The sequence below is a fragment of the Arachis stenosperma genome, chromosome 3, assembly GCF_014773155.1.
Source record: "Arachis stenosperma cultivar V10309 chromosome 3, arast.V10309.gnm1.PFL2, whole genome shotgun sequence".
Lineage (NCBI taxonomy): Eukaryota > Viridiplantae > Streptophyta > Magnoliopsida > Fabales > Fabaceae > Arachis > Arachis stenosperma.
Genome location: NC_080379.1, coordinates 157,605,463 through 157,627,992, shown reverse-complemented (window position 1 = coordinate 157,627,992; position 22,530 = coordinate 157,605,463). Strand labels below are relative to the sequence as shown.

Sequence of the window (22,530 nt, the reverse complement as noted above, 5' to 3'; positions counted from 1 at the left end):
GAGAGAAACATTAGTTTTCTCTTCATTTTCTTTCCAATGTTAGAGAGAAAAAAAATTGGTAAGTTCCACCACTTTTTTTTCTATCCATTTTTTTTCTCTTTAATTTTCATCTCCAACCAAACAATAAAAAATAATCATTTTCCTTCCTATTTTTTTTCCTCTTTTTTCTTTTCTTCCATTTTTCATTCAAACAAACATAGCATAAAAGTGTAAAACATAGATAGTTAGCAAGTTAGATGCGACTATCGCAGGCGCAGGCCTTCTAGTTCTGTCTTGTCCTAATTTGCAGCGGGGCGTTCGCTGTAGAATTTTTTGAATAAAGTTATATATCTACGTACTAAATTGATTTATACAATAACAATTATTTATGACTAAAATTTTGTTTGGATGTTATTTTTGAAAAAAAAAATTAAATAATATTTTTTTAAAATTTTTTTATAAAAATAAAAGTAATTTTATATTTAATTTTTTTATATAAAAATATTTTTTTATTTATTAATTATATTTAAATAAAATTTTAAAAATATGTAAAAAATATTTTTTTAAAAAAATTTTAAAAAAATATAAATTATATTTTTTTAAAAAAATATTTTTTTAATATTTTATTTTTATTATTAAAAATTTGTCAAACATACTAAAAAATAAAATAAAAAATTATTAAAAAAAAATTTTTTTATTAATTTAATAACATTCAAACAAATATTAATATTATTTTAAGTTTTATTGTTTAAATTAATTTATAAAAAAGAATGTATAATATTATTCGAAATTTTTATCAAAATATATTCTTAATAATTTAGTTGTTTTCCGACCTTTGGGTTCCTGAAAAGCCTTTTGTGGAAGCAATAGAGTGGCAATGGCTCATCTTGTTTCACACTGGTGGTGACTTTTGGGTTGTGGGCCTCTTCACACTTTCTGCTCCATTGGTTCCTGCTTCCCAGGATGTTTGAGTCTTGCACGAGTCTAACTATAATTTTCAAAACTACTGAAGCGTCATCCTCTTCAGAACATGCAATTTCCAGCCTTTCTCTCGTGCAAACAAATGGGGAGTTTCAGTGGGTACTGGGTCGGTTAGGGGCAGAGATTCTTTGTTTTTTGGCCTGGGCTGGTCTGCTGGCCCAGGTCTCTGTCCAAAAAAAATTACTGAAAAACTTACGAAATATTGCTACAACTAATAAGTGAGTGAAGTGACCATTGCAGAAGCTGACTACATCTTGCGTTTTGCAATAGTCAACCACCGAGTCAATATGAGCCACATATATAATTGTGAAAGGAAAATTTTAGGGGCAGTATTTTTTTAATAATTTAGTCGGTACTTAATTATTAAAAAAAATATTTTTTAATAATTTAATCAGCACTTAATTATAAAAAAAATGAGTAATTTTTTATTATTAGATATAATTTTATATTATTAAAAATATTATAAATGGTCAATTGATAGTTATAAAACACAAAATTTGTTGGCTCCTAGCACTTCTCATTGTAAAATTAGGGTTAATAATCAAAATAATCTAAAAAATTATACAATTATCAATTCAATAATAAAAAAATCAAATTTAAATTGGTCTATAAAATTTATAATTAAATTTGAGTTAAATCTTAAATTAGTCTCTAAACTTGTATTTGATTTTTAAAGTCATCTCTAAAATTAATAATTACTTAAATTTATCTCTGAAATTACTCTCCAAAATCATAATTGTTCCTAAAATAATTTTCGTCCAATATTGTTTTATATTTATTAAAAAAAAAAAACCTGAATCCCTTCCGCTTCCCCTTTCTCTCTATTGCCGCTTACACGCTGCCCTTTTTCAACCTGTTCTTGTCACTGTTGCTGTCTTGCACTCGGAAAAATCTTGCAGCTCACACCCTTTAAGCTTATTACCGTCTTTCTTCATGAAGCAAGCCACGCTATTGTTTGTAAACTTACCTGCGGCCATGTATGTTTGTCCCATTCCTCTTTATTATTAATAATCAAGATTCCAACCATTCAATAAATTCATTGTATTTTTTATTGTGTGTCAGGTAAAAGAAATCTACGTTCATACTCATAAAGGAGGAAAAACCCAAATCCATAGAGGTATTTACTACTTCATCTTGCTAGCTGGATGTCTCTTTCTCTCACTCCCTCTCTTTTTTTTTTTTTTGTTAATTATTGCATTTTGATTTGGTTGATAATGAAATCCATCCAGATATTGGTTTATCATTTTGGAAGATGATCTTGATACTTACATCAACAAAATTTCTTACGGCTAAAATAACTGCTGCTTGTTTTATTGCTACTCTACTTATTGCCCTTTTTATAGTAAAAAATATATGTTAATGCAATTTATTTTATTTTATTATTATTCTTGATATGCTATGAGAAATTAAACTGAACTTTTCCTTATTCTTCATGTTTCATGCAGTGGACTCTTCCAGGACTTTGTATTGATATGTCATATGTGTTTACTGCTTCTATAATTATATATGATGAAACAAATCATTCTTGTATATTTAAATATATATTCTTTGTTGAGACCTCAATCAGGATTTATCATTTTTCTTAGAATAATATGGATTCTGCAAGAGATAACCAAAGTTTGAATACTATGATATGTATGTTATCTTGTTAAATATTAACTACGGAAATTCATAATTAGCTGCAATCATTTAGGAATGTGACAATTTTTATTTATATTTTATATTACTAACAACTTATCAAATAAAAATACAGGTGTGATGAACAATTTATTTTCCGTTTGTGATATGTGTTTGAAAAAGGATCTCAAGTTGGCAAAAAGAGAGGAGAAGAAGAAAGGGAATGGCTTCAGAATAGAGAAGGAGAAGGAAAAGAAAAAGAAAAAGAAAGAGAAAAACTAGGAAAGAGTTGGAGAAGGAGAAAGTGGAAGAGAAAGAGATATGGCAACTGAAAAAAGGTTGGAAAAAGGGAATGTGTTTTTTTTTTTTTAAATAAATACAAAATGAATGGTAAGGATAGACTGAAATTATTTTAGGGATTACTATGTAGGGTGTCCATGGATCGGATTGTATCTGTAGATCCACAGTAAATATCCGCATCTGATTCGAAAAGTGCGGATACGATCCGATCCGCAAATTGATCGGATCGGATAGGATCCGATTCCGCACTCTTTGCGGATCGGATCGCGGATATCTGTTCTACATCCGCATATCTGATCCGCGGATCCGCACAATAATAATTATAAATAAATAAATAAATATGTTTAGTATTATATGTACTTGTTTGTATGTTTTAATTAGTAATTATTATCCATATATTGTATTATTTTATTTTTGTTATTTAGAAAGAGTTTGATTAAAAATATTTTAGGAATAAATAAGTTTAAAAGTATAAAAAAAATATTTTTATTGAATTTTTTTACATAGAAATATGATTAAAAAGATAAAGTTTAATTATATGGATATTTGCGGATCGGATCTGACACTAAAAAGCGCGGATATCATATCAGATCCGATCCGATGAAAATTGTGCGGATCGGATCGAATTTTCGACCATATCCGATCCGATCCACATACACCCTATGAGTTTTGGAGGACAATTTCAAAGATAAATTTGAGTAATTATTAACTTTAGATACCATTTTAAAGTTCGTATATAAATTCAGGAACTACTTTAAAATTTAATTCGTTAAATTTCTATATTTTCTATTTTTCAATTTAGTATTTTTAAACCATTTTAATTTTTTTAATTAAGTCTTCATTGGCAAGAATTAAAAAAAATTTATAAATGGTGAATTTACTATTACACTCAACTTCATTGTCACTAATGAGGTTAGAGCACTCTTCTGCCGTCCCACTCCTTTGAAGGCTTCTGGTTATTTTCTAACCATTGTTTTCATTTTCTGCCACCTTTGTTCTTCTTCTCTTTCTATCACCATCGTTTATGTTGATAAATTTGAGGATGATGAGGATGAGAAAGGGGAAGAAGAAGTGGGGAAGAAGCATGTGGTGCCTTTATCTTTCGCTTCTGGTCGATGATGATGGGTACATTTCTTTTTTGACATATTTTTCCAATTTTTAGGTAGCTCGTTGATTTTCCTCTGTATATTTTTAAATTTTTCCTATTACTTGTTTTTTTTTTTTTTGGTGACTATTTTACTATTACTTGTTGAAATAAAGTCCTAGCCTATATGATATATTGATATTGCACAAAATTTAAAAATAAAAAACCTTAAGAGCACTAATGGCAAGCAAATGTATTTCTTGAACACTAAAATAGTCAAATAGAAAGAGCCGAAAATAATTTTTTCATTCTTTCTTTCTTGTTTTTCTTTTCTTCCATTACAAACTCTACTCATTTTTCTATATGAATTAAATCATCAAAACATCTCTTTTAGATGCACTTTCTCTCAAACAAACGCCAAAATTGCCAAAGTAGCAACAAGTATAACGCTAACTATCAAATCTAATATATAAATATATAGGAAATGGACTAATCCACCCCGTCTTGTCTTAGTGATATAATTTTAAATTCTTTTTCCATCATGTTTAATAATAAGTTGGCGGGCTAAGTTCATTAATTTTGTTAATAAATTATTAAATATTAAACAATATATAATTTTATAATTATTTTAATAAATTTTTAATTTTTAAAGACAAGAAAAAATTAGATTGTCTCAAAAGCTCAAAAAACACTTCTAGCATGCAAAAAAATTCCAAAGGTTCTAAAAGTTTGATGGTTTTTACAATACTTATTTCTTGCGTCCTAGAATACTATTTATGAACAATTAAGACTCAGCTTTTCAGGGATAATAAAATGTCAGCCACAACTTCTCTCATTGTGAGATAAACACCTTTCAATAAAATCCAAAAGAATCCAAAACTGTTGGTGTATGTAACTTTTTCATCACACTTCGGACAAAATTTGCTTACACAACCTGCAGTAGATGATTGTAATATAGATATTAGAAACAAAATTTTGATAGCATTTTTTAAGGCCTTCTTCAATGTATCAATAAGTCTATATACCTAAACTGATTTTTACTCCACCATCTTTCTAACTTCTAAGTTCACATAATGTGTTAAGGCCACTTGTGTCTTTGGCTGTGCCACAACTCACAACTGACAAAACATCATTATTTATTTAGGGATTTACTAATAAATCATGGTATCTTTAATATGGAAATGAAATATTTTATTAACTCAAATATTTATATTACGATAAAGACATAATTAAAAAAATTAAAATAGTTTAAGGACCTAATAAAAAAATACAAAAATCTTATTATAAATTTAATAAAACTATAAAGACTAACAGAATAATTAAACTAATATAATTATAAGTTAAATTAATTTTTTTTGTCAACTAGAGAACGATATAAACATACCAAGTGATACAATGACATAACAAGTTGCAAATAACACAATAATTAGTTGACTTGCTATTGACATGTTATAAATTTATGTAAAATTAAATTAATCCTTACAGGTATACGTATAAATGATTTTCATTTCTAAAATTTTAAAAGCGAGTCAAGTAAGTCTTTAGACAAAAAAATTATTCTTTTTTTCTTTTTTTTTCATCCAAATATATTAAGAAAAAATTAAAATCTATCCAAATTCTTTTTTTTTCATTTTTTTCATTTTCTTTTTTTTTATTTCCGTTATTGCATCCAAACAAACATATCATTGTATTTATTTATTTATTTATTTATTATTGTTGTTGTTGTTGTTGTTTTAAAACAAAGTTGGGTATCCTTCAACCAAAATTGACCTTGGGCTGAAGAGTTAAGGCACAGTACAGAAGTTATTTATATAGGCTTGCTTACTCTGTAGCCCGCTAAGCAAAGTTCCATGAATTGAGGGGACAGATACGTGAAATCCTGATTGATGTTACAGGAGTGACTCCTCTTTATCATCCCCTTAGTGGTGAGTGTTTTAGGTTGTTTGTATTTTATTTTTTGGGCTTAGGCCCGGTTATCTTACAAAAACTCCGTGCAATCTAAAATCAATAACCAATGTGGTGCAGTAGAGGCCCAGCACAGATGGTTTAACTATATGCCTCATACAGTGCTGCACTTGGGTTCTAGTCTCAGTTGAGGTTGGTTGTTGGTTTAAAGAACCCATAATATCCAATTATCCATGGTAGTGTGTGTGAGTATGTTGTGTATGTCGTAACATGAGTGTAATGTCTAGAATTGAGGGTTGTCCAATCCACTTGACCAAAAAAAAAAAACCAATGTGGTGATATATTTTTATCATACTATCATATTATTCATTATTCATTAGGGATTTTAATATGAGATGATTATCGTTCTTATTTTTAATAATATCATTCGGTGGCTGTTCAACCGTTTTCTATTATTTTTAAAAAAATAATTTTTATATTTTTATTTTTAAAATTATAAATTTAATAAAATATTTTAAAAATGAAGAATAATAAATATTTAAAAATAAATATAAAATTTTTTAAATTATTTAATTTTAGAACATATAAAAATTATAAATTTAAATTAAATAAAATATTAAAAAATTATTATATTATTATTATTATGTATAATAAAATCAAAATAAATATTTACAAAATAATTATTTATAAATATTATAAAATATATTTTTTTAACAGTATTTAATTTAAAATAAAGATATAAATTTATATTTAAAATATTTTTTAATTTTTATGTATAATTTTAATAAATAAAAATTATTTTATTTTTCAAATTTTATGTTTAATTTATTAAATTATCTTTAATTTTATTTTTTTTAAATTATTATTTTATACTTTTATTATATTTTTTTATTGTATCACACATTATTATTTTATTTTATTATTATTTTTATTACACATTATTATTGCCTTGTTTTTGTTTTTCATTTTTTTCTTCTTTTCGCACCTTTTTTATACCTGATCGTAATTAATGATCACTAAGTATCATTATTGCAACTTTCAATCTTGTCTATCACTTTGATTTATAATAATCGATTGTGTTAACTTTTATGAGTCGTTGAAGTATTAAAAGAATTCGTTTTTTTATCTTTTGAATATCTAGATGTATGAAAATAATAGTTTTTTTTTATGTGCGTGTTAAGTAGTCTTATTATTCTATTAAAAAATTTACGACATAAAGCATTTAAAATTTTTGCTCAAATTATCAAAATTTGATGTTAGTAATTTTTAAAAATAATCTCAAAATATATTATTTTTAACTAATATAAAAAATAGAATATTATTATAAATTGTTAACTAATAATTATAAATTTAAGATGCAATTTAATATAGTCCCTTGGAATAAAAGGCTATCATTACTTTTTACATTTGACTGCTATATATAAATTTTACGTTTATTTTATTGTGCAAATTAATTAAAGTATTAAACTATACTTTATTATTTTATTTTGCATGTTTTAAAATCATGCGATCGTACTATAAGAATGACATTAATTTTCATAATCTAATACGAATCTTTTTATTATTTTATTTGTCACTTAAATATTGTCCATAAAAAATAGTTACTTAAAATGAAACATTATATATAGAGAAACAAAAAAAATATTTTAAATTTATAGTTTTAATTCATTTTTTTAATCATCACTTGATATAATTCAAATTTAATAGATTAAAAAATTCTCTCTCATATTTAATATTTTTAACTTCCTTATACTAAATTTTTTAAATTATCTAATATATAAAAGATCATATTTTTTCATTTATTTTGAGAGCCAAAAATTAAAATTAAATGATATTAATATTTTTTAACAAAATTAAAATAAAAAAGATAAAGAATTCCTGAAAAGGATAATATTAAGTTTTATGTTCTTTTTTATCAAAATATTACAGTTTATTATATTATCATATTATCTTTGTACTACATAACAAAAAATAAAATTTTATATCTTTTTATTATTATTTATTTTACTTTATTTTGGTTATTCATTTATTTTTATGCTATGTTATTACCATGGACGGATTTATATTGGTTAGTGTGGGGCAACTGAGTTTTAAAAATTTTATATGTAATATATAGTAAAAATAATTTTTTACCCCCACAAAGTAAATAAATTTGACCCCATGCATATTTATTTCCTTGGTTCACAACATCTATACAAATAAAAAGAAAAGAGATAAAATGATTTTATTATATTATAAAATATTATATCAATTATTTAATAAAAATAATTAAATAAATAATAATAAAAGAACTAATAATAATAACCTAATCAATTTGAATCATTTCAATTTTTTAAAGTATTGTTTAAAAATGATTCAAATAATTTAGATATTTAATGTTGTCATTTATTTCTTTTCTTGAACATTATTTTACTCCACTAAATGTGTGATTGTTGTCTCCATTTCTAAGAATAATATCTTCCGTTTAAATATATTAAGATAAAAATTCAGGTGCAGTTAATTTTATGTAAAGTTGATAATTGAGAATCATTAAATAAAAATTTAGTCAAATCAGTCAAATTATTTAATCGTTCTCAACTATTAACTTCACTACCAATTCTGATTCATCTTTCTATATGATTTTATTTAAGATCTTCTTAATGAAGTGAGAATTAGTTCATATATGTGAAAAAAATTAAACTCATGCATGCCTTATTACATGTTTCTATTTTTTCTTATTCATGTGATTAATTTTACCACAAAATCAAAGAAAAATTATAGCCAAAGTAGCAGTAGCGTGTTGTGTATATATGATTTCACGGTTACTTTTACGAGCGGTTTTTTATTTTGTTTCATGAATTAATTTTAAAATTATATTTGATTAGTGAATTTAATTTTAATTTTAATTTTATGATGTTGAATTATTAATAGATTACTGTTTAAATGATTATTTTATTGTTTTAATTTATTTATGAGATAATTTAAAAATTAATTATATTTTATAATAATAAATATAATTATAAAAATAATTATCATGTTATATATATTTTGTCCCTACTCATAAAATTTTTTGGATTCGTTACTCACTTATTACTAGGATTTTTTTTAAATACATAAAATAAATATTTTAATTATAAAAATAGATAAGAGTAAAGTATTATTTTTGTCCCTAATATTTTAGTAAGTCTCAAAATTATCCCTAACATTTGAATTTTCCTATTTAAGTCCCTAACATTTTAAAATTGACTCAATGTTGTCCTGCCGTTAGGAATCTGTTAACAGAATTGACGGCGGGACAACACTGAGACGATTTTGAAACATTAGGGACTTAAATAGGACGAAAACGTTGGGGACAAAAACGATACACAAAAATAAATTTTAATTTTATCCTTCACTAATATCAATCTTTTACGGTACATAGTTATTCAATTATTTTTTAATCACATTTAAGTAAATTACACTTAATCATATTACTTTGATTCTAAATAAATTTATTTTTTTTATAATTTTTCTCTTAAAGATTTTTACTTATCATTAAATGTTTATAAAAATGACTAGAATCACATTACTTTATTGTATATGTATAATTTTTTTTCCCACAAGTTTATGTACTAGTCATTCTAAAAACATTTTATGATGAGTAAAAATTTTTAAGACTAAAATTATAAAAAAAATAAATTTATTTAGAATAAAATTAATATAATTAAGTGTAATTTACTTATATGTGATTAAAAAATAATTGAATAACTATGTACAGTAAAAAATTGATATTATCAAATGATAAAATTAAAATTTATTTCTATGTATCGTTTTTGTCTCCAACGTGTTCGTCCTATTTAAATTCCTAACGTTTCAAAATCGTCTCAATTTTATCCCGCTGTTAATTTCGTTAACAGATTCCTAACGGTAGGACAACATTGAGTCAATTTTGAAACGTTAGGGACTTAAATAGGACGATTCAAACGTTAGAGACAACTTTGAGACTTACCCCAAACGTTAGGGACAAAAACGATACTTTACTCAATAAATAATTTGTAGAGTTGTTATCGATTTTCGTAACTTTTCTTTTTGTTTACAGTATAAACGAAATAAGTATAGTCATATCTCGTTTACAATACTGTAAACGAGATAAGACACAAACTCATTTACACGTATTACGTTTGTATATATGTTACGTGAAAAATAGTGGAGTTTACGTAAACTAAACCAAATTAATTAGTAAATTAACTTTTACTATAAATAAATTATACACCTACCAAATATTAATAACTTGCCAACTAACCTATTCTATGTTACTTAAATATAATCCATCATACTCATGTGTTAAAATAATAAATCTATAAAAGTACCCTAACTATAATCACATACTCTTATTAATTTAAACGATAAAAATGACAATAACTTCGAAATCGATTGCTTTTGCAATGTGCCAACTACCGTTCAGGTAGTTGATGTCAAGCTCCCGTGCGTCCGCGCGCCATAACTACTGGGAAACTCACAAATATCAAGAAAGCGTGTGAGAAAGAGATATAGGGGGTTAAGGGGAATGGAAAGTAGGTGAGGAGGCACGAGTTTTATTTATACATACGACCTAACTTTATCTTGTTTACAGTGTAAACGAAATAAATATAGTCATAAAAGTCTGTGTCATAACACGTGTATAAACATGATATGTGTAAATAGATTTGTGCTTTATCTTGTTTACAATGTAAAAAAAAAATATGGTTATACTTATTTTGTTACGCTGTAAACGAGATAAATAAAATTATGAAAATCGGTAAAAATTCTACAAATTACATATTTTCATAATTAAAATATTTATTTTATTTATTTAAAAAAACCTGTGATTACCACATTCAAATTATCGCTATTATAATTGTTTTAATGTTTTTCACTTTTTTGTTTAAAAAATAAAATAAAATATGTGTTTCTTTGTCTGGTCTATATTTTAATTTTAAAATTTTGGGAAAAAAATTTAAAAACTTGTCTCAGATGCGTGCCATTGATGGATATGAACAACTTGCAGTGCTTGAAAGCTTTCGCACAGACAGAGAAGGCCCAGAATACATTGTCAAACATACTGCATTCACGTACCAAAAGATGACCATTATAGTACGGTACAATACTGATATCACATACTATCCCGAGACAACAATTCTGCAGTGCTTGCAGTAACCTCGACACCTTATTGTATGACTCCTCTCAATCATCGTATATTTGAGCAATTACCTTTTGCTTCGTCATCCACACCTTTCTGTATGAGGATTTGAAGTGATAACTTTGACTAACTGCACCCTGTAGGGTAGATATCCTCACACGGGTTGGATTGTATCAACGGGAGGATGACACGGCAAATGAGACTGCTGTCCAACTGTTGGTGGTCCAGAGACATGGTGGGTGATAGACACGTATGCGCGCCTCCTACCCTACGAACCTCACTAAACAAGTAAAACAACCATGTTTCACATGTACACCAACCATAAAAGTAATAACTAAGAATATATATGACGGTTAAACTTACCAATATATGAGACTCCAAGGGCATCCTGCTTTGTGTTGTCGGCAACATACATGGTACTTTAATCGATCCGATTCTAGAATTCGGTACTCTGCACTTCTACGGATGCTGTAATTCTTCACCCCATGTAGTACTGCATCTCTGATTTTGAATATGTGACCTACCTTGAACTCCAGACCACCGTCTAAATTGTAATCGTCTTCACATGTGTTGGAAAATGAATTTTCCTCTTACATCGCATCCATGTCCAATGTATGATAGTGACTAGGCACCGATGACAACGTTGGAATTGGGTGCAAGATTGGTAGAAGATACCGACGTAATGGCTCCACTGGAGTCTCCGACACGAACTCCTCCTCGTCATCATCTTCTGATGAAAGCTTCATCACTTGTTCGACCATGATTCACCGCCACCAACATCACCAACTTTCACATAGGTGGATCATCCTGCACAAAGTCCAACCGTCCAGATTCACTGCCACCAACATCACCAACTTTCGCAGAAAACTCCATCACTTGTTCGACCATGATTCTCCCATGGATGTCAAACATCAGCCGCACATGCTCGTCGCCTTGCAGACAAAACAAACGAAACCGAAAAACTCCATTTTCCATCGGTGTTAGCAGCCTATATCCTACCCATCTGACCGCTTTTCTTCCATTATCAGCAACGTTACTTAATATCAGACTCTTCAACTCTGACAATAAGGCAACTCGCCGTGTACGCAACAACACGGGATTCTCACGCTAAAAACGACTCCATTATCACCATTTCTCATAAGGCAATTGGGATACACACAACTAAATATCCACTACTATTAGACATTATGACTAATTTGTGAAAGAAAAAAGTTTAGAAGAAATAATAAACTTGGTGTAAAGAATACAAAGAGTTGCACATACTTTTATAGTGGTTGAAAATTTGTCATAACGTATTTTGTTATACTTAAACGAAATAAACACGCCTCAGCATGTCAGTGTTATTTCATTTATACTATTAACAAAATACATTGATAAATATAAACGAAATAAATAATAAGATGCAATTTTGTAAAAACGCTCCAAATTGTTTATTTCCGTAAATAATATATTTATTTAAAAAAATCCTGTGTTTTTGTACTATTTTTTTTTCAAGCAGAAAAAAAAAAAGTGGTTTTCCAAATTTCCAAAGTCGAGAGGAAAAGCAAACTGCAAACATCGGTCACGGAACTTCCTCGCTCTTCTTCTCCTCCTTCTTCCCCACAGGAAGCACCACCTTCAGGACGGACCGGATCCGCCAGGGTCCGAACCATCCTCCATTATCATCATCATCCTTCTCTCTCCCGACACAAATTCCTTTCTGCAATTCCATTTCAATTCAATTCCGTTCTCCCTTTATGCCACGCTGCTCAAGCTTCCGTTGCCGTTGCCGCTGCCGCTGCCGCTGCCGCCGATTCACCCCTAACTGATGGAATCATCTGGTGACAACATTCACCACTAACCGAATCTATACTATATCAATCCTAGCTCAATACACCACACCAACTCTCAAATTCCCCAATCGATCTTGCTCCGATTTCGATTCCACTATCTCCTTCGCTCTGTTTTAATTCCTGTTTCTTTGATCGTTTCAGGTGCTGGTGGAACCCCGAGGGACACGTCGGTGATCGTGCTGACATTGGACTCTGACGAGGTCTACATCATTGCGAGCCTCTCCACTCGAACGGACACTCAGGTTATCTACGTTGATCCAACCACCGGTTCCCTCCGCTATACTGCGAAGTTAGGGTTCGATCTCTTCAGGTCTCAGACCGAAGCTCTTGAATTCGTCACAAACGGATTGCGTTCCATATTCAAGAGCAAGACCTACGCTAGGGCCATCTTAGGCTATGCTGCGTTGGGGAACTACGCGTTGTTGCTTCTGGCGACGAGGGTAACTGCAAGCGTATCCTATTTGCCCGGTGGAGGGTGCATTTCCACGGTGACAGAGAGCCAGTGGATCAAGATTTCACTGCAGAATGCACAGCTGCAGGGGAAAGGGGAGGTTAAGAACATCCAGGAGTTGACGGAACTCGACATTGATGGGAAGCATTACTTCTGCGAAACAAGGGATATCACTAGGCCGTTTCCGAGTCGCTTTCCGGTCGGGGAGCCCGACCAGGAGTTCGTTTGGAACGGGTGGTTCTCGCAGCCTTTTGCGAACATTGGATTGCCAAGGCATTGTGTCACACTCCTGCAGGTTTTTCTTTGTGCTTGGCGTTTTTCATGGGTGCACATCCCATTTTCTTGATTTCTTTTTGTATTTGTAATGTGTGGTTGTTTGTGTATTGGTTATGTGCACTAGCAGCATTGCCAATGGATTGGCAATGTGAACGTGGAGAAGGATTTGAGAGAGAGAAATAATTTGCATTGGTGCATTTTGTTATCTTACTTGGTCTTAATGTGTAGGGGTTTGCAGAATGTCGGAGTTTTGGAAGCTCTGGTCAACTAGAAGGTATTGTTGCTCTCATAGCACGGCGGAGCAGGCTACACCCCGGTACTCGTTACTTGGCGAGGGGGATAAATTCATGTTACAGTACAGGTAAGAAACCTACCAACAAGTATCGAACTTAGAATTTTCCATCTACATTGAACTAACTATGAACATAACAATTCTAATCAGGCTAACTACAAGGGAATCAGTTATCTTAATTAAACCTTGTTTCATTATGTCTTGCTTTGCCAACGTAAGATTTTAGTATTAAAATGCTTTCAGTCACGTCCAGTATGGTTTTTTCTGTTGATTTTACCACTTCCATTTTTATATTTTATTCACAGAACGTTCTTTTGTTTCCAATTGACACGTATTAGTATCAGGCAGCATCTTCATACAGTTACAAAAATTGCAAAAAGAAGTTTTTCAATCTGTCATCAAATCAAAATTAACTTTTTGGTGAAACTTTGCCCTCATATAGCTCTGCACAAAACATTAATGAAATAATCACGTCCCATTTGACAGGAAATGAAGTGGAATGTGAGCAACTCGTATGGGTCCCTAAACGAGCTGGTCAAAGTGTACCTTTCAACACATATGTATGGCGAAGAGGTACAATTCCTATGTGGTGGGGTGCAGAGCTGAAAATCACTGCTGCAGAAGCTGAAATTTATGTTTCCGATATTGATCCGTATAAAGGAAGTGTGCAGTATTATCAAAGACTGAGTAAGAGGTATGATACACGGAATCTAAATACAAGTGCTGGTGAGAATCCAAGCCGAAAAGCTATGGTTCCCATTGTATGCATTAACCTGCTTCGATATGGAGAAGGAAAATCAGAGTCCATTTTGGTTCAGCATTTTGAGGAGTCTTTAAACTTCATTAGATCAACTGGGAAGCTTCCATATACTCGGGTCCATTTGATACATTATGACTGGCATCAAAGCATAAAACTAAAAGGTGAACAACAGACAATTGAAGGGTTATGGAAGCTTTTAAAAGCACCCACTATATTAATAGGTATCTCTGAAGGAGATTATTTGCCCTCACGACAACGAATAAATGATTGCAGAGGTGAGGTCATATACAATGATGATTTTGATGGTGCCTTCTGCTTAAGAACACGTCAAAATGGGGTAATACGTTTTAATTGTGCTGATTCTCTTGATAGAACCAATGCTGCTAGTTTTTTTGGTTCCCTCCAAGTCTTCATGGAGCAATGTAGACGGCTGGCAATATCACTTGACAGTGATATTGCATTTGGCTATCAGTCAACCAATAATCATTATGGTGGATATACTGCTCCACTACCACCTGGGTGGGAAAAGCGATCTGATGCAGTTACAGGAAAAACATATTATATTGACCATAACACCAGAACTACCACATGGATGCATCCATGTCCAGATAAACCATGGAAGAGATTTGATATGACATTTGAAGAGTTCAAGAGATCAACTATTTTATCTCCTGTATCTCAACTAGCTGATCTTTTTCTTCTTGCTGGGGATATTCATGCCACTCTTTACACTGGGTCTAAAGCAATGCACAGTCAGATTCTGAGCATATTCAACGAAGATACAGGAGGGAAGTTTAAACAGTTTTCTGCTGCACAGAATGTGAAAATCACTTTGCAAAGAAGATATAAGAATGCCGTTGTGGATAGTTCTCGTCAAAAGCAGTTAGAAATGTTTCTTGGAATGAGGCTTTTCAAGCATCTTCCCTCAATTTCTCTTCAACCTCTACAAGTATGTGACTTGTCAACTGCCAAAGTTAAATGAGTGATGGCTTTCTGTTTCTTTTCATACAGCAAGTGCCTAGTGATTGCAGTTTCATAATTAATATCATGTTGGTGACTAAATTGTATCCACTTTCTGTCTTAGGGACTTGTTAATTTATGTCAAATCTGCCTCTGTCTTTACTTTGTTTCTTGATTTATGCTTTTTAATGATTCCACAGCTAAATGTTGTCTATGTAATATGTGTTAGGACATCAGAATTAGACAATGTTGCTTCCACCTTTGAACCTTGCGATTTTCAACGAAAATAGTTATCAATAACTGAGCTACGTGATCACCGTAGGTATCATCTCGGCCGTCTGGATTCTGTCTCAAACCAGTTGCAAACTTATTTCCTGTTGCGGGTGGTGAAGTTAGTCTTCTAAGTTTCAAGGGAAAAAACCTAGTTTGGGTATGCTAAATATTTCCTTCTATTTTCTGGATACTCCTATACTACTTATAAACACTCTCGGATGTTTGAATTCTTTATTAATATTCTTCTTAAGTTTTTAAGTTTTAAATATCTTCTCTTACAAAAGTATACACCTTTTCCTTTCACAGATTTGTCCACAGCCTGCAGATGTAGTTGAAATCTTTATTTATCTTGGTGAGCCTTGCCATGTTTGTCAGCTTCTTCTCACAATATCCCATGGTGCAGATGATTCAACTTATCCATCAACAGTTGATGTGCGGACAGGACGCAATTTGGATGGGCTGAAACTTGTATTGGAGGTCTGTATCACAACTTCACTTTGCCCCACTCTATATGTTCATTTATGCTTTTGATGGTACGGCAGTAAGAGATGATCTTAATAATGTTAGCTGAACAGTAAGAGGGTTATTTATGACTTTATGTTGTGAGAAAAACTTTTTTTGTCCCCCTCCAAAAGGAGCACTTTTCTGGTTATACTGTGATATCTTTAAATATAAGATTTTAGAAAATCTAGTTATATAATCTGATCCCACCTGGTATCTAATGGCAGGGTGCTTCTATACCAAGGTGTGCTAGTGGAACAAACCTATTAATACCCCTACCTGGGGCAATTAGTTCAGAAGACATGGCTATAACTGGAGCAAGCTCTCGCCTGCATGCCCAAGATGCATCACCGTTGTCATTACTGTATGATTTCGAGGAACTTGAGGGAGAGTGGGATTTCCTCACTCGTGTAGTGGCGTTAACCTTTTATCCTAACATTTCTGGAAGGAACCCGTTGACTCTTGGTGAGGTACATATTTTTAAGCATATGATATTTCACACTGATGATGGCTTGACTAGCTATGATATTATATGGCAGTTATTTGTTGCTTTTTGATATAATTTGCATGGGTGTACTGTTTTGTCTTGTAAACAGTAAAAGTAATATAGTGCAAGTATGGTGTATAGTGTAGCTTAATAGGTTTGCATTTTCTTTTGCTCCATCCTAGGGATAGAATCTTAATATGCTTACTAAACCAATATTTATGGTTTGAAATATTTCAGATAACCCTTTTTACTTATTAAAAAAAAATAATTTCCTCTTGTAGCCAGGATATTTGTTAGTCATTTGGCTTAGGCTGCAATAAAAAATGATCTATTTGGAGTTTTTCCTGGTTATGAATCATAATTCACTAGAGACCAGTGTGATTCATGGAGGTATAAAAGGAGTTAGAACTTTTAAATTTTAAAGTCTTACTATTTGAACTTAGAAATTTTTGTGCGAAACAAAGCTAAAATTCCTGCTCAAGTCAGAATTGTGCATTTATATCTTAGTTTTTTATATACCCAAATATAAAAGCTAACATTCTTAAACAATTTAAAATCTTGGAACTGTAGTTAAAATTCTATCATCCTTATGTATCTGTAATGATTTTTCTCTTCGATAAATTGAGATTCTGAATTATTTGTAATAAATATAGTCATGGAAACTCCCCTTTTCAATTCACTTTTTTATTGTATTTTCAACATAGATGTAAATACTGTTTCAATGTAAGTCTTCTTTTTCAGCTAATGAGATATGATTTGGCTATAGATTGAGATCCTTGGAGTTTCTCTTCCTTGGAAGAGCGTCTTTACAAATGAAGGCCTTGGTGGAAGATTAATTGAGCATGTCAAAAAGTATCAAGAGGAGCTTAATCCCTTTTCCTCTGGTTCAGAGCTGAATCAATTCAACTCTTCATCTACAGAAAATGTGTCACCACCTGTGCAAGGAGGGAATTCTGCTGACCTTTTGATTGACCTCTTGTCTGGGGAAGACCCACTACCACACCCACTTGCTCAACCAGTTACTGAACATGTCCATTATGAAAGTGACCCCCTTGAGTTTTTGGATCAAGCTGTTGAATATCACGGTGCTAAAAGTGATTGTCAAATTTCTTCAAAAGACACAACACATTCAGATTCTAGTACTGCACAATATTTAAAATGCCTGAAATCTCTTGCAGGGCCAAGTTTGGTATGTTATGATTTTTGTGATGTGGATCTGAACCACTATAAATATTCTTGTTTTCCCATCACCTCCTAGACTTTATTTTACTTTATGAGTGTTTCCACAATCTTCCATCTGTTTGTGGTTGTCTTTTGGCCAAAGATAGTTAGTTCATTGCACACCATTATTTTGATTTAGTCATTGCTTTTTTTAGATGAACTTAGCTTTTCTATTAACCTTATACCCAAAAAGGGGACTGAAATCTCACTCGGGATTATTGTGTGTGATCTGATTCTTCACAGTTTTTGTGACTAGCTTAAGTTCCCCATTTTTCATTTCATATGTGTAGGCACGAAATGTTTGGAATAAATTGGTTGGCATTCTTGGGTGAAGTGATTTTTTCATTGGATTTGTCAGCTCATAAATGGATTGCTTGTTTTGGTTGTAAGATCTTTAACTTATATATACTTCTTGATTTATCTTGCCTGGTATTTCAGCAAAAGAAACTAGTTTTCATGGAAGCCATGAAACTTGAAATTGAGCGTCTTAAGCTGAATCTCTCTGCTGCTGAAAGGGATAGAGCACTGCTATCTGTTGGAATGGATCCTGCAACTATAAATCCAAATACATTGCTTGACGAAGTTTACATAGGGAGATTGTCTAAAGTTGCAAGCACTCTCACACTGCTTGGTGAAGCTTCTCTTGAAGATAAACGTATTTCTGCTATTGGTCTTGGGATTGTTGATGACAATGCAATAGATTTCTGGAATATTATCAGAAATGGGGAAATCTGTTCTGGCGGCAAGTGTGAAGTGCGTGCTGAGATTAAAAAGGCAGTTTATTCATCTGACGGGCCTTCAGAACCTGTATTCTTGTGTTCTCAATGTGAAAGGAAGGTTTGCAGAGTTTGCTGTGCTGGGAGAGGCGCACTTCTTCTTTCAGGTTATAACTCAAGAGACCCTATGAGTTATAATGGTGCATCAAGCTATGGTGGTCAAGTTGACCTCCCTGTAAACCGTCTATTAGCACGTGATGGTATAATTTGTAAGCGGTGCTGCCAGGATATTGTGCTTGATGCATTGATCTTGGACTATGTGAGAGTTCTGATTAGCTTACGAAGATCCGATCGTGTGGAAAAGGCAGCTTACAATGCTCTGAAGCAAATCATTGGGTCATCTTGGGATTGTCTTCTAGAAAAGAATAAGGCCTCTGATAATCTGTCTGCAGACAAATCAATGCAGCTGATACCAAATGGATATGAATCCGTGGCTGAATTTCCTCTTGCCAGCTTTTTACATCCGGTATATTTTTTAAACTATGTGTTTCGATTTTGGGCCCTGCAGCATTCTGTTTTGTTTTTTTTCTCTTTTGGGACATGGGGTATCAATGCAGCTAACAATCCACTTGCCATTGTTTCTATCAACAATATGTTATCCTGTGATGCAATACTTGTATCAACAAAGCAATTGTGGGATTAAATTTAAAATATTTAAATAAGTCATGAATGCAGTATTGGATGATCCGTTGACAGTCGAGCAGAGCAAAGGAAGCACCGGATATAACTAACGCATAAAATTTGAGCTTAAGTTGGCATTTGAAGACTATAAACACATGCATGCGTGCCCGCACACACTCCATGAATTTAAATGATTTTCCTGCATAAATACTATTAGATGGTCTCTTTTTTGCTGGATTACTTTGTCAAAATTTGATTTTCAACCGATATGACATCCAACATAGTCTTGAAATAATATAGAAGATGCGTGTCTTGAAAAGATTAAAAATATTTGCAAATGACAGGAGAACTTATATATAGTTCTAATGGAAGATTTCTACCGAATATTGGCCTATTTTGCTGATTCAATCAACTTTTGCTTTTCTGGGTGGTTCTTTGTGTTTGTACCTTGTAGACAGAGTGCATGTTATGCGGTGCTACAATGAGACCCTTAAAATGCACATTTTGTTATAGTGTATAAACTACATTTTATTTTGCATATCTTTCTTTTTCCAAGATAAAAAGGTCTTTGTTACCAACCATTGGCAATGCTATTGCAGGTTGAAACAGCATCAAACTCTGCCCCATTTTTGTCGTTGCTTGCTCCATTTAATTTTGGTTCACGGCTATCATATTGGAAAGCTCCATCTAGTGCCACCTCTGTTGAATTTGGTATTGTCCTCGGTAATATGTCCGATGTTAGAGGGGTTATGTTAATAGTCAGTTCATGTGGCTACTCTATGGCCGATGCTCCTCTTGTGAGTGCTCATTATAATTTGCCTTGTGCTCTATATTTGTTGTTTTTTTTTACCCGCTATTCCCTGAATTAAGAAATGAACTCTATGATATATTGGTACAGGTGCAAATTTGGGCAAGTGATAAAATACACAAGGAAGAAAGATCATTTATGGGAAAATGGGATGTGCAATCTATGATCAAGTCTTCCTCAGAGCTATGTGGGCCTGAGACATCAAGAACAGAGCATAAAGTTCCTAGACATTTAAAGTTTCCCTTTAAGAATTCTGTTCGATGCCGCATAATTTGGATAAGTTTACGCCTTCAGCGGCCGGGTTCAAGTTCTATAAATATTGGAAACGATTTCAATATGTTGTCTCTAGATGAGAATCCTTTTGCACAAGAAACTCGACGGGCCTCTTTTGGAGGATCCACTGAAAGTGAACCCTGTCTTCATGCCAAGAGGATTTTAGTCATCGGTAGCCCCAACAGAAAGGAAGTTGATCTCAAGCCACAGCAAAGCCCTGATCAGTTGAACCTGAAAGGATGGTTGGAGAGAGCTCCACAATTGAATAGATTTAAGGTAAAATTTTTCCAATTTCGCTTAATCCTTACAGCCATGTTGTTTCATAAATTGTTTACTTCATCTCACAATCATAATTGATGAACCCTGGATTCTTTTTAGGTTCCACTTGAGGCTGAAAGATTAATGGACAATGATCTTGTCCTGGAGCAGTATCTATCTGCTGCTTCTCCCTTGCTTGCTGGATTCCGTCTAGATGCCTTTAGTGCAATAAAGCCTAGGGTCACCCATTCACCTGCTTCAGATGTTCAAAGTGAAAGTTTTTCATCACTTCTGGATGATAGATACATTGTACCTGCAGTGTTATACATACAAGTGTCTGTTCTTCAGGTATATACTGAAACATCATCACACTGATTCTGTCATCTCTCTCTTGCCTGGGTATAACCAGGATGATACTACTATTTCTCAAGTACAATGTAGTAGGAAAGGCAGGAAAAGAAGTGACTGTTTTAATTTCAGTTTGAAAGGGGGTTGGGTGGATGGCAAAAGCTGAAGTCGTATAAGAAGGGAGTTATGCATTTGCAAGATGGGTTGGATTATAACTTTCATTTTCTGTGAATTTCCATCAATTTTTATGCATTGTGTATCAGATTCTCTCCATATATGTATATTATGTGCAGAAGCTGCTTTTTATACGGTTTGCATTCTGTTTTTCTGTTCAACTTTTCTTTTACTTGTTCTGTTGAAAGTATGTCACTCTGTTTTACATGAACTTCTAACTGGAGAATCTGGTAGGATAGCAGTCAATATCGTTGTTAATTTTATCCTCATGTAAGATAGCATCTTTTTCGTGTAAGATAGAACTGTTATCTTTATTTATTTTGGCTTAGCATGCGATTTGCATTGTTGGGTGAAAACAGTCTCATGTTTGGAATTAATTGCAGGATTATCAAAGCATGGTGACCATTGGCGAGTACCGATTACCAGAGGCCAAGGTGGGAACACCAATGTACTTTGATTTCCCTAGGACAATACAAACTCGCAGGATTTCATTCAAACTACTTGGAGACGTTGCAGCTTATACAGATGACCCTTCAGAACAAGATGATTCTGGCAACAGAGTTTCTCCTTTGGCAGCAGGCTTATCTTTGTCCAACAGAGTTAAACTCTATTACTATGCCGATCCATATGAGCTTGGGAAATGGGCTAGCCTCTCAGCAGTTTAATTACACGATAGTGTGCTTCGGTTGTTGATATCGATTTTGTAAACTTTTTCAAATTTTGTTGTATTATGTCATGTAAAGTCCATTCATTTATGTAATATTATAGTGTAGGATTCTACTGTTAGTAAATGGCATTAGTACCTTGGTATTTGATGGATTTTATTTTTCTATTTACCCACTTTTCTTTTAGCTTGTAACCAACTAGGCAGAAAGGTGAGTTTGAAGGTTCAAATTCAGTACTTAGTCTACCAAAATGGTGAATTTCATTTTTGATTATGGAGTGTAATTTGATTCTTTACAATATGAGTTTATCGTTTAATCATGGTGGAACTGGCAACATTCCAGACACTTAATCATAAAAGAAAATCCCTTTACATCTTCAGTTTATCAGTGGTTTTGTTTGATCATACAATCCTTTCTCATTCATGAATTATCTAAAGTTGGTCAGGAATGGATAATGGATGAGGTTATCGATCTTAAATGAGCTTATATAATGTTTAATTGGTGGTTTTGGCTACCAAAGGGGGGAATGTTCCATTTGGATGCTCAAAAAC

General features: G+C 32.0%; 1 protein-coding gene and 1 long non-coding RNA gene across 3 annotated transcripts; both read left to right on the top strand.

Moving 5' to 3' along the window:
- Window positions 1-1,704: 1,704 nt before the first annotated feature.
- LOC130970337 (uncharacterized) lies at window positions 1,705-4,022 on the top strand. The gene is made up of 3 exons (XR_009082039.1): window positions 1,705-1,937; window positions 2,023-2,077; window positions 2,714-4,022. It is a non-coding gene; the product is annotated as an uncharacterized LOC130970337 (long non-coding RNA).
- Window positions 4,023-12,515: 8,493 nt separating this feature from the next.
- LOC130969198 (probable phosphoinositide phosphatase SAC9) lies at window positions 12,516-22,363 on the top strand. 2 transcript variants are annotated; one of them, XM_057894831.1, is made up of 13 exons: window positions 12,516-12,823; window positions 12,977-13,581; window positions 13,791-13,923; window positions 14,341-15,563; window positions 15,897-16,004; window positions 16,154-16,324; window positions 16,576-16,818; window positions 17,602-18,024; window positions 18,495-19,298; window positions 20,053-20,250; window positions 20,352-20,810; window positions 20,913-21,140; window positions 21,698-22,363. In XM_057894831.1, the coding sequence occupies exons 1-13, from the start codon at window positions 12,811-12,813 to the stop codon at window positions 21,977-21,979; spliced, it is 4,890 nt and encodes a 1,629-aa protein (XP_057750814.1). In that variant the 5' UTR covers window positions 12,516-12,810; the 3' UTR covers window positions 21,980-22,363. The 2 variants fall into 2 exon arrangements, with proteins under 2 accessions (XP_057750814.1, XP_057750815.1); XM_057894832.1 differs by lacking the exon at window positions 12,516-12,823 and having other exon boundaries at window positions 13,409-13,581; window positions 13,801-13,923.
- Window positions 22,364-22,530: the final 167 nt, after the last annotated feature.

Coding starts and splice junctions, on each gene's coding strand:
- LOC130969198 (XM_057894831.1), top strand. Junction 13,924..14,340: donor AAATTCATGTTACAGTACAG/GTAAGAAACCTA, acceptor CCCATTTGACAG/GAAATGAAGTGGAATGTGAG. Junction 21,141..21,697: donor TACAAGTGTCTGTTCTTCAG/GTATATACTGAA, acceptor AATTAATTGCAG/GATTATCAAAGCATGGTGAC.